Source organism: Lepidochelys kempii, chromosome 9 (genome assembly GCF_965140265.1).
Source record: "Lepidochelys kempii isolate rLepKem1 chromosome 9, rLepKem1.hap2, whole genome shotgun sequence".
Classification (NCBI taxonomy): Eukaryota; Metazoa; Chordata; order Testudines; family Cheloniidae; genus Lepidochelys; species Lepidochelys kempii.
The window spans coordinates 7,199,153-7,214,835 of NC_133264.1; the positions used below are offsets into that span (position 1 = coordinate 7,199,153).

The 15,683-nt window shown below is 50.9% G+C and overlaps 1 protein-coding gene across 8 annotated transcripts in view; it reads left to right on the forward strand.

The window, feature by feature from the left end:
* The window catches only part of DIS3L2 (DIS3 like 3'-5' exoribonuclease 2), a 285,705-nt gene that overhangs the window by 250,202 nt on the left and 19,820 nt on the right, over positions 1 to 15,683 (forward strand). For all 8 annotated transcript variants that reach the window (XM_073359152.1, XM_073359149.1, XM_073359151.1 and 5 more), the window contains 2 exons: positions 6,982 to 7,165; positions 10,773 to 10,859. In XM_073359152.1, the coding sequence (XP_073215253.1) occupies positions 6,982 to 7,165; positions 10,773 to 10,859 (271 nt within the window). The remainder of the gene's footprint in view (positions 1 to 6,981; positions 7,166 to 10,772; positions 10,860 to 15,683) is intronic.

Here is a 15,683-nt window from a genome sequence, read left to right on the forward strand (position 1 = left end):
GTATGACAAGCTAGATAAGTGTTGCCAAAGTATAAAGAAGAGACTGACCCTTGAGGTGTTTGTCAGAGGTAAGGAAGATCCATCCTGATAGGGCTATGCACAGTGTGGGGTTTGGCCCCTTGTGTCCATATATCAGCAGTGTGGATATACTAACTTTAGGAATATACCTGTTTGGTCACCTCTCCTCTAAGACTGAGATAACTAGACTGAAAGTCAAACAAGCTTTTGCACAAAGGAATAGGCGTGCTTTCACTCAGTGGTTCTCAAGCAGGGGTACATGTACCTCTGGGGGTAAGCAGATGTCTTCCAGGGGGATACATCAACTCATCTAGAGATCGGCCTAGTTTTACAAAGTGCTACATAAAAAGCACTAGTGAAGTGAGTACAAACTAAAATTTCATACAGACAATGACTTGTTTATACCTCTCTATATACTCTACACTGAAATGTAAGTACAATATTTATATTCCAGTGGATTTATTTGATAATTATATAGGAAAAACAAGAAAATACATAATTTTTCAGTAATAGTGTGCTGTGACATTTTTGTATTTTTATGTCTGATTTTGTAAGCAAGTAGTTTGTAAGTGAGGTGAAAGTTGCAGGGGACACAAGACAAATCAGACTCCTGAAAGGGGTACAGTCGTCTGGAAAGGTTGAGAGCCGCTGCTTTAGTTTATCCTGTCTCATGACCCTCACGGTACTGTGCTTAGGCACCAGTGGGTCAGTAACATTTGGACCCCGGGCTGCTGCTCTGAGAATTGTGTTGCTGTGATCAATCTGTTTGGCTTGTGCTTGCACTAACTACATTGTAAGTGCAGTAACCTTTGGTTTATTAATATCGTTTGGGAAGCTAAGCAGGAAGAGTATAGATTACGAGATCAGAAGGTGGTTGGATAGCAGTCCTGCCATGGAAACGGCAGCCCAAACCCACACTCTACTTGCCTGAGCTTTACTGTGCTGAGAGCTGGGATGCGAATCCAATATTTCATGTATTTTAAGGCCAGAAGGAACCATTATGATCATCTAGGATAACACTTCCCAAAGCTCCTAAGGTCCATGGTCAAAAGTGACATGGGAGCCTTAAGTCCCATTGACTGTGTGGCTTAATCACTTGTTACCCCCAGTCTGACCACCTGCATAATGCAGGCCATGGAATTTCATGCTGTGACTCCTGCATCCAGCCCATAATTAATAAGAAAACCGAGTTTGCAGGCCCTGCTTCTGCATCTTACAGGGCTCTTAGGCTGTCCTCTCTCTCTCTCTCAATGCTGCAGTGCACAGGTTTGGAAACCTCTCTGTACGGCAGGCGCAGAGAGCAGGATTGCCATCATCAGTAAGAACCTGTGGCCAGGGCAAGCACCTGCTCTGACCCACCTCTCTGTGCGGGGGGGATATGGAAACCTTGCATGAGTGCACAAAGGGCAAAAGTTCAGAGCATATTGTTTATGGGATTTTGTGCAGCTGGGAGCCAAGGATAGCTCAGCTGATCCAGAGGAAACTGTACCGATGGTGTTGGAGAGCATTTCACATGGGATTCATTCAGTACAAATTCAAATGGACTAGTCTCTCTGTCTCCATTTTTTTAGCCATGAAATATTTTTCTTTTCGCTCCAGCCTGCCAGATGGACCCAGCCAAACTCCAAGTGAGGCTGTTTTAAGAAAAAAAAAATCCCTCTTGTCGTTTGACCTGCCGACAGTTAGCAGTTTCAGTGCTCTGCTCCTGTTAATGACAGAGCCAGGCTTCGGCGCTGGCCTCCAGATGCTGCCAGCCAAACTTCAGCTCCAGGCTGCCTTATGATCCATTTCTTTTTTCCGAACCACAAAGTAGCATTTGCTGACTTGAAGCCCTGCGCTCTCAAAGTTAGCTGGAGTTACAGCCTGCGGTAGCTCCATTCGAAAACAGCTCTTTACAGCTGAGGGGCCTGGGGGGGCTTCCTGGTTTGCAGCTCTACAGCCCTAGAGGCTGGGGATAACGACTGGGGAGGTGGGAAGGCAGCCTGTGCTGACAACGCCCACAGGCCCTCACCTCTCCAGGTCGATTTCTGCTTTTAGCCAGCCAGCCATGCCGGGTAACTGCCCATGCTCCTCCCCTTAAAGGTGAACAACACAGATTTCGAAACATCCATGCACACTCTCCCTCCCTTATAAGATCCCAAAGAAGAAAACACTTCACTGCCCTTCATGTATGCAGTGAGTCTTACGCATTAACGTGTTCGAGCCAGATGTGGGTCCTGCGGGATCTGAGCCACAGACCTGGTTCCTCTGCTGAAGTGGGTGAGCTCTCAAACACTGGGCGAAAGAGTCCTTTCGTTTGAAATCGTGACTCATTCCCTCGGTGTCCATCAAGCCCTTTCTGGGCAGGAATTTCTCATGCTTCACCTTAGCCTAGATGTGACCTTTCCCTTCTGCCCATTTGGGGATCTTCCCTCTGGAGACGGGCACTCCGTGCACATTGTCCTCGGCAACTAAATTCCCGGCAAGTCTGAAGTTTAAAACGGAAGCATCTCTGAGCTATCCCGAGACAGCATCTCAGTGTTAATTCCTCTTTCACGCTTGCAGAACTCCAGTGACTCAGTCTGTTTTGTTGAAGCTGACAAAGACACGTAAGTGTCACCCTGCTGAAAATAAGGAGAAATGTTGACTCAGAAGGAAAATGGTTGGCAGGTAGGAGGGTTAACTGGACAGACTGGCTCTTCCAACCCTAGGGATATGGTAGCTGGGGGGAATCGCTCGCAGTCCAAGCAGTCAAGAACAAAATTCTAGCTCTCGTGACGCCAATGGGAGTTTCTCCACGTTGACTTCAGTGGGGCCAGAACCTTCACAGGTCATCTTCATGCAGCAATTAGTGGTGTTGGGACACTTTTAATACTGGGGGTGCTGAAAGCCAGCCCCCTTACCCCTGTTCACCCCCCCCCCCCCCGGCAGAGCTGGGGCCGGGAGCAGGGCCGTGTCTCCAGCGGTAAAGGGCCCAAGGCTGGGACCGGCAGCCGGGGCGCCACATAAAACTTGGGGGTGCTGCAGCACCCCCCGCCCTCCTAGCTCCTACACCTGTGGCAGCAGCTCAGGATCTGTACTGACCCTGGCTAATAGAAACCGACCAGACTGGGGGCTAGAAACTGCCATATGTAATAGGGTATGGTCAAGGCACTTTTCTTTAACATTTTATCCTGACTGTATTAACTTCTCTTTGGACACGAGAAACTAAACTCTCTCGCCTTACCAAAGCGGGTTCTCTCCTTTGTGTGACCGTCCTGGTCTCTTGTAGCATTGCTCATGTGTTCTGGGCTGCCGGTTTTGAAGTTCTAGCTCTGAGATCCTATGATTCCTTGTTCAGAAGAAACAAATATGCTTGTAAAGAACTATAGGAGTTGGCAACCAGATACAACAGAAAAGGGAACTCTTCTGCCGGTCTCCCAGCCTCGCTTGAACCTTCTTGCATCTCCCCTTTGGGAGGAGGCTGGAAGCGTTGACAGGGAACCATTCTATGGAGTCTCTGGTTTAGTTAGTTAGCTTCTCTTCTAAAGCATCTAACTAGGGGCTTTAGGCACAGTGAGTTAATCCACTAGCCTTTCACCTCTGGAAAGCTGGGTTCACATCCTGCCATGTCACAGATGAAAGCAGTTTGGAGGGCTCGGTCCCATCTTAAGTCCTTCCTATCCATGTCCCCAAACCACCCACTGATTTGGCACCTCTCTTTGATCAGCTTGGGACTAGAGCAGCAGGTCAGGACAGAGATGGGCCCCCAGAATGAGGTTTTGCAAATCTGGATTGAAGTGCATTTGCAGAGAGAGAAGGAAGCATTATCTGACATTTAGTGTACAGAGAAGACAAATCAAAGGGGACATGATAGAGGTAAAGAAAATAACAACTGGTATTGAGGCCATCTGTCAGATGCTTCCAGTTACCCTTACTCATGAGAACAAAAGAACCCCCAGTAAAATTAAAAGGCAAGAAAACCAAAACAACAACGATGAAACAAAATATTCTTTTAAAAATACAAAGCTTAAGGAACCGGAGAAATTTGCAGCCCCGAGTTATCAGTGAGGCAAAGAGCTAAGGCTTAGACACTCTTGTGAACAATAAAAATACAATCTGCATTCCCACGAGTTTGGATAGAGAATTATAAGGGCTGTAATCCTTCCTGCCTCAGGACGTAAAGCACTGCTATCTGCCTGGGATTCAGAAGACATTTCCCCCTCGGGCATGTTATTGCCTTGTCGTCTAGGAAAGTTCTACACCTTGTTCCGAAAGACCTGATATTGATCACACTTCAAGACAGGCTCCTGGACTAGAGGGGCCATTGGCCTGATGTGTTGCAGCAACACCTGTGTCCCAGTGACATCTGCCCATATGTCTGTGTGGCTCTACCTACTCCTATAAATCTCTGACTTCCCTTTGCAATGTGATATGCACGAAAGAAAAGGAAAGAATCTGGCATGATACATTTTACTGGCCTTAGCACTTGCCAGACTGGTTCAGTTAGCCTGGATTGGTGGTGTAATGGCCTTTTCTGCCCCCAGTCACAAGAGAAGTTTGCTGTCGAAGTGTGGGCACTGATGACAGTACGTGTACCAGGCTGCCAAGAATGTGTTTCTGCTTCCCAAATGATCCACTGAAAACTAGGCTTGTCGACTCCAAGGTGGTTATTCTATCTTGAACGGTGTTTACAGAAACCAGTGATGTTTTCCTTTCGCTGATGAGCTATTTGAACCCTGCCATCCCCATGTGGTTTGGTTTGCCCTTTAGAAATGCCTGTTTTACACAGCAATTGAACGGACAACTGGTTACCTGCACAATGCTGCTTTACCCCTTAGTCTGACTAACAGCCGGCTGGTACCAGCTGCCATAAAGGGACCAATGTTGCCATCTTGTGGTTGAACTGCACCAAAGCAGCTTTAACCTTCTCCAACTTCCCTCTCTAACGTGTATTGTCACGGGTATGTATTAAATGAACCCAGCTTCCATTCTGTGACGGCCTCCGCGTCGCCTGCAGCACGTGTCACTCCTGTCAGGGCTTGTGGGGAAATGTTAGAAACTTAAATAAACGGTGGTTGGCCCAACATTAGCATGTGCTGTTTTCAGTGCTAGTAGCTTATTGGTGGCCCTCTCCCAGTCCATTTTCCCTGTTTACCCCAGCGTCCTTTTCTACCCTGTCTGGTAGGGCAGCTGTCAGCCCTTTGGGAATAGCGTCCCTTAGGCTGTCTGTGTGTGCAGAAAGCAGGGGGTTGGCCTATTAGCTCCATGCTCTGTAAGGAGAGTCCACAGCGCTGCTCCGGTAGGAGTTCTGATCCATTACAGATGAGCATTTTCACTGCTGATTTAGGGACGGAAAAGGGTAACCGGTTAGCATGAGGCTTACTGTTAACTGGACCTTAACTGTTGACGCACCGGGCCACTCAGCTGGAGGGACCCCATCCCCTGTCGCGCCAGCAGGACCTCAGCCCCGGCCGGGTTGGGCCAGCAGGACCCCAGCTGCAGTGGGACCTAGATCCCTGCCACCTGGCCCGTCGGAGGAACCCCAGCCCTTGCTGCGCCGGGCCAGCCGGAGCGACCTCAGTTAACCAGTTTAAAGATTTTTTTTTTTATCGTTGAACCGGTTAACCGATATTTACATCCCTTTGCTCATTACAGCTGTTATTTGCTTATTCCTCCTCTCCTTTGTTTTTAATGATTTCCTTTTTCTATTGGGTTCTGCGCAAGTGCAATTGGTTGACCATACAATCAGTCTGGGCATGTGCTATTATTGTAGGATAGCCCAGGAATACAGTGTAGTGTGATCCACATGTCGCTCGTTAACCTCAGTAGCACACACGGTAAAACTCCCCAGTGGTCTCCATTGTTAATTTCTAAGTCACAGAGCACAACAAAGTCCTGTGCCTAGTCCTGCAAATCTGCCACAAAGGCACTTGGGCTCCACCGCAAGGGACTTCTCCAAATTGCTCTGCTGTGGCCATTTGGCATGCACGAGCTGCGCTCAGATGCCAGCATAATTAGTGGCAATATGCATATGCAGTGCTGAGAGTGTGATGTTGCTTTTACAGCTCTATTATCATTGTTGGCAGTTAGCACAACTTGAGAAATCCACCGACTATGTGGAGCAAATGGTGGAAGGCCCAATTAAACACATTTCTCTGTTTATCCAAGCCCTGTTAAACACATCTCCTGTGACACAGTCCTGCAGCAAGAAGAGCATAGCCCATGACCCCGTTAGGATCATCGTTAGTGCTATAGTTTACATTTTGTCCTGTGTGCTGCTCGTGAGGTTTTCCTCCAGTGTCTGTGTTTTCAGTGGGAGCAAGGAGAGTTCAGGCTGGCTTGGGTTGGTCTCCGTGCTCGTAATGGGGGAGAAGCCATGGATAGCCCCAGTGCTGTCTTTGTCGTACATTCAGCCCTGCACTTAGAAAAGCTACTTTGCTTTCCTGGCCATCTGTCTGCGTTTCCAGCTGTGCGCTCAGCATTTGTGTAAGGCGAACGCTAAGGCAGATTCGTAGCGTGGAAATTCGCCTGAAACTCATGCAGCTGTGCTGACCACACATGTCGTTCTCAGGGTGGGAGATGAAGTGGGGGTGGGGGGGGGCACTGTGTTTCCTCTGGCTCAGGAAGACAGCTATCTGTGTTTGTCTTCCGTGCTATCACTCACACTGCATTTGCTTTTCTTGTCAAATGTTTCAGGAGATACGATGACCTGCAGCGGGATTATTTTATTGTAATTTGAGCTGTCCATTTATTGCTGGCTTCTGCTTGTCTGCACCACTAGGATGGCCCACAGGAACCTCAGCTGGAGAGAGAGGATCTGGGGAGGTTTGCTGGTATCTCAGGTCTAATCTTCCTCTTAAGCCACTACTAATAACCGCTCTCCTATGCACTCACACTGCACTAGCTCCCAGCATTGAGTACAAGCTGTTGATTAAGGTTGGCACTTCATGGCCCCAGGGGCTTCCTGCTTTAACTCTCATGATGCCTCTCTCCTTGCTGTAGGCTGGTGGAAGAATTTATGCTGCTGGCAAACATGGCCGTCGCCCATCAGATCTACCGCTCCTTCCCCCAACAGGCCCTGCTGCGCCGTCACCCCCCACCCCAGACAAAGATGCTGAACGACCTCATGGAGTTCTGCGACCAGATGGGACTGGACATAGATTTCAGCAGCGCAGGGGCCCTGCACGTGAGTGGAGACCGCACTGGGGATTTGCATCAACAGAGAATGTTTAGCCGGTTAAGCTCTCCTGGGGTTACTGATACTTTCACCGACAGCATTTGTATAATGGCCTGTGTTTACCTGCTCTCCATTCTCTGGGTGATCTGCCCTGTCTTCTGCACAGGGCTACAGCTGACTGTGCAGAGCTGGCCAAGGGGGTGTCCAGGGGAGTTTGGAGATGAGGCTCGCCTTTGTAGCCACGCACTGGGCATAAAGAACAGGGCGTGCATTGCCACGCGAGTCCTCCATTTGAAACCCTCCTGCCCTGTCTTCAGCCAGGTGGCAGGGTTCGGGGGGCAGGTCTCTGTGCTCCACTAGACCCAGCCTCTCAGAAAAGTCTGGTTATACCCTCCTGTCTCAAACCGGGGCTCCCAACAAACACCTCGTGCAGAGAGATGTGATTTTCTTCACAGGGCATAAAAATGAAGCCACTGACACTGCAGAAAAGATGACAAATCCCCAAGAGGTATTAGTCTGCCCAGTGTTTGTCTGCTCTCTCGAGCCATCTCCCCTGGGGACTGGAGGAGATCACTGATAATGAGCCAGGAGGGGGGAGGCTCTTGAGGGAAAGACAATCCTAAAAACTACCCAGCACTTTCCATCTCTTGATTGCTGCCCTCGCAGTAGCTGGTTAACCCCCGCAGCCCCTTGTCAGGGCGGGGAGGGTCTCCCTGTTGTATGGCTGGGCAGGTCACGGCAGAGAGCTGAAGCAAGTTGCTTGTGACCACTGAGGGAGCTAGTGGCTGGCCAGAAGTGGAAGTCAGCAGCATGCAAACCACACGAAGAATTGTCATAGAGAAGAGGTGGAGATTCGGTGGGATCATGACAGGCAGCGCCAGAGGCCACACCCCCTGCCTCCCTCTCCGTTAGCAAAGAAGCAGGGTTTGCAAGGGTTTAAAATGTCATCTCCAGGGTCAGCATCCACCGTGGCGTGGCCTCCCCTGCTGCAGCCTCACACATCAGAGTCTGACCTCAAATCGGGCTGTAGCCAGACACAGCGGATCTAGTACCAAATGCAGCGGACAGTTGGTGCCGGCGAATGTTTGCTGGGAGGAGTGTGGTGTAGTGGTTAGCGCCGGGAACTGGCGATATGGCCTCCTGAGTTCCACTAGTGCCGCTGACTGCGTCAGTCTGATCTCGTCTAAGTCACGTTCCTGCTCCGTGGCCTTCGCTGTACAGCGGGTGGAATAGGGAGGGTGGCCCACGGGTTAGGGGCTAGCTTGGGAAGTGGGAGACCAGGATTAATTCCTGCTTTGCCCCAGACTTCCTGGGTTGCCTTGGGCAAGTCATGCAACCTCTCTGTGCCCCAGGTCCCCGTCTGTACCATGGGGCACTAGCCCTGCCCTCCCTCCCAGGGCTGCTAGGCAGATAAATGCGTGAAAGATGATGGGGTGCTCAGGCCAGTAACAGGGGCTGGATAAGTATCATAGGTTGCTAGGTGATACATGCTCCCCCACTGGGGGTGTCACGGTCTGACTGACGTGTGCGCAAAGCGCTCGGAACCCCTCAGATTCCGGGTCCTGGGTGTTTCTTGCAGAGACAGGAAATCCAAGGAATCTTTGCAAAGAACTTAACAGCGTAATGAGAGCAGAGGAGTGGGCAGTGCTGAAGCAGTAGATGGATAGGAAAGAGCTCTCTAGCCGCGGCTGAAGTAAGGGATGGAGAAGAGTATGGGCTGTTAGGAATACATTCAACACAAATCTTTGTTTTGCCTGATGCCTAGATGCTGTGCTGATGGGTGTGCTCTAAGTAAAGCTCCGTGTTGGTCACGGAGGTGACGGAAGTCATGGATTCCGTGACTTTCCATGACCACCGTGACTTCTGCAGTGGCCGGTGCGCCTGGCCCGGGGGCCACCTAAGCAGCTCGGGTAGCCCCTGGGCCAGGCACACCGGCCACTGCTGGGCCAGTCTCGCCTCCCTCCCCCGCCCCCCAGCAGCAGGAGTTTGGGTGTGAGGGGGGCTCAGGGCTGGGGTGCCTATCCGGTGGGGGGGACTCCCTGGAAGGGCAACAGCAACTTCCCTGCCTCAGCACCTAGCTCCACGCTGCCTCTGCCCGCAGGCACCACCCCCACAGCACCCATTAGCCGTGGTCCCCGGCCAGTGGGAGCTGCCGAACTGGGGCTTGGGGCAGAGCAGAGGCAGTACATGGAGCTAGGAGCTGGGTAGGGAGCCTGCCCCAGCCCCACCAACCCCCCAGGCCGCAACCCACCCCCTCCCGAGCACCCATGACTCCCCCCTCCCCCAGGCCACAACTCCCCCCAGCACCCACGTCCCCCCAGAGCAGGGTCGCCAACCCCCCAGCGCCCGTGACGCCCCCAGGCTGCGACACCCCCCCATGAGCACCCACGGCGATGGATGGGTAATGATTCCATCTGGAGCAAAGCCCCTGTTCGGAGACGTGACACCCTTAGGGGTATGTAAAGCAGCACGCTCCCTGGGGAGGGGAAGGAAAAGCTGGGGCAGAAGCATAGAGGTTTCCGACGAGGCTACAGTGTGTTTTGTGTGTTCGGGCAGCCTGCCGTTTCTGTCGCTGGTTAGCTCTGTTCTCACCAGCCAGTCATTGCAATAAAGCAATTTCTGCATAGAAAGATGATGGTTTCAGGGGTGGGACTGCGGAGCCGTACTGGGAAATCTCATGCACTGTATATGTATATACTGCAAACCATGGCTTGGGCTGAAATGAAGAGAGCGTTAAAGCTTCACTTCAGATGGAAAGTGAAGCATGCGGGGCTCCAGTATTTTCTTTTTCATTGCCCCTGGACTGCTGGTGATACTGTTAATACAGTGCATCGTCAGCCTCCCTCGTACTGTTCTGTTAGGTGCGGCCTCACCGCTCTGCTCCCTCCTCTGGGACTTGCACCGAGCTCCTTGTCAGGGATGCTGAAGACAGGGGGATGCTTTTCCTCCGAGCTTTGACCATGTGGGGCCTTTCCAATGAGGAGGAGGAGGCAGTGCTGCTTGTTACTAGCCTAGTACAATGGCTTCAGACTGCTGCATCCCTCGGAGCGCTACACAGTGCATTGAGCCAGGGCAGTGGAATATGCTTTGCTGCATGGGAGGGAACTGGTCACAAGGCCCTGGGGTTTGACCTGCAGGTTGAGAGGGAGAAGATAAAAGTCCATCTCTCTGAATGTTCGGAGATTATTCCCCTGGCTTCTCTGCCCCACATGGCTGCTGCCTTTGGAAGGCAGATGCTGAGCAATATCATAAGTGACTGCAATATATAGAAACGGTGTCCACAAGGCAGCCCTGTCCTAGCCAACCAGGCGGTGAGCACCAAGCTGGGACCAGCCGGGCTGCCGGGACCATGAAAAACCAGCCAGGCTGGCATATGGAGGAAACATATTTGCTGTAGCCAGCCAGGCTGTGCATATGGAGGAAACATATTTAGTGAGGAAAACATTTCCGTTTCACGTTTCTAAGTGATGGGTGCAAACAAGGAAGAGGGGATTTTTGTTGTAAAGGGTCTGCACTTTCTGAAATCCCCGGAGCAGTAAAACAGCGCAAAGAGCAGGACTTGTTTGTTCTCCCCCAGAGCCTTTCACCTGTTTCTTTCCCCCTTCTCTCCTTCCAGAAAAGTCTGAATGAAATGTTTGGTGCAGACAGCTATGCAGAGGCCAGGAAAGAAGTGCTGACCACCATGTTCTCCAGGCCAATGCAGGTAAGAGCCGCCAGGTCACAATGTGCTTATCCCCGTGCAGCCAGCACCAGAATGTTTTCGGACTCGTCGCCACCAGCTTTGCGTTTCCTGCCCAGATCAGTGCTCCTTCCCCTCTCCCGAAAACCCCCCTCTGCACTGGTCGTTTAAACTGTTACACAGGGGGAAGGGAGATGAAGAAGCTAAGCGCTTCACTGGTAACTCCCGGCAGCCCCAAAGCCTGGCATGACCCAGATTTATACCTGATGCGTCCAGTCTGCTCTAGTCAGTGAGGCCTGCCTGGTTACTTATGGGCTGGGTTCACCGGTCAGGGCTGGGCAACCCGCTGAGATTGATGGGTTCAGTGGGAGTTGCTCCTTGGACTCTCCCTCAAATGGCGCAGCCAGGAGGCTCCTACGATGGGTGCTGCCACCACGGGCACAGTTCTGGGTATTTCGCATAGGAGGCTTTGGTGCCATAAAGGGTTTAAGTGACTGCTAGGCAAGGGCAAGGATGGCAGGGTGCAGATCCCCCATTGACTTCAGGGGATTGGGCCAAGCCTAGTAGCCCTGCTAAAATCTCCTCTCATGACATCCAGTAGCAATTTCCTTCCTAAAGAGCCATTCAGGGCAGCTGAGGGGCCAGGGAACTGGGGTCACTGGTTGAAAGCCCAGCCAAAGTCAGACCCTGTAACCGCTGTTCGGTCCAACTTTAACGAATTAGTCTCAGTTCAGAGTAAACAGGCATCCCCATCAAAACCCAGCATTGACCTGCCCTTGTAAGCAGAGGGACCCAGGTCTGAGTAGGCCACGGAGACCCATCCATCTCAAGAGGTGGTCTCTTTTGGGTAGGTGGCAGAACTGACAGGAGGGGAGCTTGCCGTGCCACGATTGTGCTGGCTTTGTTGCGGCACCCTGTGAACAGCTAATCTGGTGCGTTTCATCGGCACAGAATTAGCGAAAAGAAAACACAGTATAATTTTTGTAAAGCCTCTGCCTTGTTAACTTGGCCGCCGCGCGAAGGGAGGCTGGTTCTGAGAGCGCAGCCCACCAACAGGGAGAAGGTGACACGTTCCTCAAAATGGCCTCTCTGCCGCTGAGTGTTTATCACCATGGGAATACATCATCTTCCTGACATTACTCATTTGACTGTCACTCTTCTAATTAGTTAATTTGCTCCATTTACTCATTAGCAGTTGCCTGAAGTCCTGCTGTACTTTAGCAGCTTAATGCTTGTTTGCAAATGTAGCTGGGGAGGCTCTGATGGCAATTAGCACAAACTGTGTGGTAATGATCCCCTCCACACGCCCGTTGGACTCATTAGTACAGTTTGCTGCTGCGCAGTTCTCCCCTTTTTAGCTGGGTGTGTTTTTCCACCATGTTTCTCTAGATAACGACCCTTTGTCTGGCTTCCACGTGTCTCCATCACCGGAGGCATGGATAGCTTCCTTTCCCCTTCAATGGGACGTACTGTTGAAGTTGAATCCTATTTGTAGCGTCTATTACATGGGTTCCCCCTCCAGCCTGCTGCTTGATTGTGTTGCGTCAAGGCCCCGAGTCTTCTCCCCAGGTACCGGACTGCCTGGGTCTTTGAACGGACGGTCGAAAGGAGACTGGTCACGTGGGCAGGCACGGCCCAGTATGGGGCAGTGAGAACTTTCTGAACTGTGTGTTCTTGTTCAAGGGCTAATTTCTCTTTAAGCCCCAAAGCTGTGTCTGTGCCATATGAAAGGCCTGCCGGCGCGTGGAGGAGGAGAGTAAACTTGGAGCCCCTCCCGCTCTCCACCACCAGGCACCTCAGCACATTCGGCAAACTCACCTGCCACACAAGCACATGCGTTGGTAACAGCCGAATTTGCAGCGTCTGCCCGTCATTGACAGTGGTGCAGAGCCTTTACTTCCTCAATGAGGAGTTCCGTATGAATCAAAACCACGGAGGAAGGCCTTTGGGAGCTAGGTTTGGGCAGTGTCTCATTCAAACCATTTCCTAACCTGAGCTGGTGCTTTGGAAGTTTCATTTGCTCTTCAGCTTCCTTTCCCCCCAGGCCCAAAATGGAAACGTGCCGTGTTTCCTTTTCACGTGGTGCTGACGCTCTGCCAGCGATGGCCCAGCTCAGGCCAGCCTGGCCGTTGCAGAGGAGGGGTGAGCACAGCAGTAGGTAAATAGATGCTGAGCTTGAGCAAAGCAGGACATGAGGATGTTTGCTCCTAGCCAAGCGAAAGCTTTTTCCCAAGGCTGTGACACAGTTAAGTGTCAGTTTTAGACTCTTCAGTCTGTACTCTGTGAAGTCATAGAATCATAGAATATCAGGGTTGGAAGGGACCCCAGAAGGTCATCTAGTCCAACCCCCTGCTCAAAGCAGGACCAATTCCCAGTTAAATCATCCCAGCCAGGGCTTTGTCAAGCCTGACCTTAAAAACCTCTAAGGAAGGAGATTCTACCACCTCCCTAGGTAACGCATTCCAGTGTTTCACCACCCTCTTAGTGAAAAAGTTTTTCCTAATATCCAATCTAAACCTCCCCCACTGCAACTTGAGACCATTACTCCTCGTTCTGTCATCTCAATGGTAGCAGAACAGTCTAGAGCCATCCTCTTTGGAACCCCCTTTCAGGTAGTTGAAAGCAGCTATCAAATCCCCCCTCATTCTTCTCTTCTGCAGACTAAACAATCCCAGCTCCCTCAGCCTCTCCTCATAACTCATGTGTTCCAGTCCCCTAATAATTTTTGTTGCCCTTCGCTGGACTCTCTCCAATTTATCCACATCCTTCTTGAAGTGTGGGGCCCAAAACTGGACACAGTACTCCAGTTGTGGAGTACTGGTGTGGCTGGTGTCTTTTTTTAAATACCTCCAAGTATCTGCAAGGGATATCGTGAGGGTAGTGTGCTGAAATGGTGCAAGTGTCTGGGACTGTGGTTGCCTGTAAAATGCCCACATCTGACCTACAGTCCCTCATTATATGAGTGCCCTCTCTGTTTTGATGAAATTTCCAAGAATCCAGATTTCTGATCAGAGGGCCCCTCTGCCCTGCTCCTTACATGACTGCTAAGGAGAGCATTGTAATGAAGCCTGTTTGGAAGGACTGACCAGGAAGAGGAGACCTTTCCAACTTATAGATATTAATGGGTCAAGGCAAGTTTATGGATGGAAAGGCATTTTGAAAGGAGAACTCTAACTGTATGTGACGTCAGAAGGAAGCTAGACCAGCATCAAAAACAATAGAGCCTAACTCTCTTCAGAAGTGTAGCTATGGTCAGAAAAACATCTATATGGAATTTCCAGTCTTGCTCAATAAGCCTGCTCCCTAGGTATGTTCTGTGTTGCATCTTGCTTCCTCCACAGGCAAAAATAAGTTTACAGTTGAACTCCCGTTAGCCCTACAGAGCCAACCCCGCTCTGGGAAAGCGAGCTGGATGCGATTCTGGCTAGTGTATCACCAAGAGAACTGGTACCTTATGTTCTGGGGGTAGACCCTTCATTCCTGCTAATTGAGCATGGGTCCAGCTAGACTTTGGCTCCCAGGGTGAGCTTACAGGGCTGGCTCTTTGCAAAACAATCTTTTAACTTGTAAATGGAGTATTGGTATGGAATTGCCAACACTCCCCCCTCTAGCCCCTGCCCCCCAAGCATGGAAACCTACAATGCCATTTTTAGAGTCACTTTTGCAAGTAGATCCTGCATGTGGGTATGTGTGTTCATGTGCACCTGCCTTTTAGCAAACGAATCATCTCCTGAATGGAAGGAGCACTGCGTCACACACAGACAAGACTGGCAGAGGTAAACAATTTCAGTTTTTCTGTCCCAGTAGATTGATCTGCAATTAGCAATGTTTGCCAGGAGCACACCGGAATTTTCCACGTTGGCTGCTCCATGACTTGCCCTAAGAAGGTCCTCCAGGGTTACTTAGCTCTCAGCTAAGAGTGTCTGATCCTCTGTCGCTCGAGGAAGTACAAAAGGCCATCCAAACATTACGGAATGGTTGTGCCTATGGTATGCCACCTGAGCTGCTCAAAGGTGCTTTTGGCCTCCATCAACTGCTCTTTAAAAGTGTGGGCATCAGCGTGCCAGCAGAATGGGAAGACAGCATCGTAGTGTCTTTGTACAAAGGCAAAGGATCTCACACTGAGTGCAGCAACTACAGGTCGATCTCATTGCTATCAGTCCCTGGAAAGATCTTCGCTCTGTTCTGGTTGCTAGGATGCAGCAAATGCTCCTTAACAGACTTGGTGTCCACAGCTGTTTCGCTGCTGGGTGGTTGATAATGAATGCTTCCCTTACGCTACAGCTTCCAGCTGAGCTGCACTGAGAATTTAATTGCCTGCTTCATGTGGTGTATATCAACATCAAAGTGGCTTTTGATTCTGCCGACAGATCAGCACTTTGGCTCGCCCTGAAAGGAGTTGGCGCCCCGGATGTTCTACTAAATCTGGTGCCCGATCTTTGTACCAGTGTGAAAGTAAGCGTTGGCGCACGGCTTCTGCTGCGTTTCTACACAACCTCAGGTGTGCAGCAGGGGATGCATTCTCACCCTGGCACTATGCTGCCAAGCTGCCAGCCGGATCTTAGACTTGCTGCTCCACACGTTGGAATCAAGGTTGGTCAAGAAGCAGTCACTGACCAAGACTTGCCGACAGCACTGCTGCCTGCCGTGTGGAGAAGCAAAAGAGTTCCAGCCCTGCCCATCAAGCCTTCCAAGACACCGCCTGCACCATGGGGTTGAGCATCTTAGACCAGAAGAGCAAGGTCTAGAATTTGGAGCGGGGCCACCAGAACGCCCCAGTGTATGTGGGGTCAAGTACCATGAAGAGCACTGATGAGTTCAACTGCCTAAACTGCAAGCCAAGTCCAA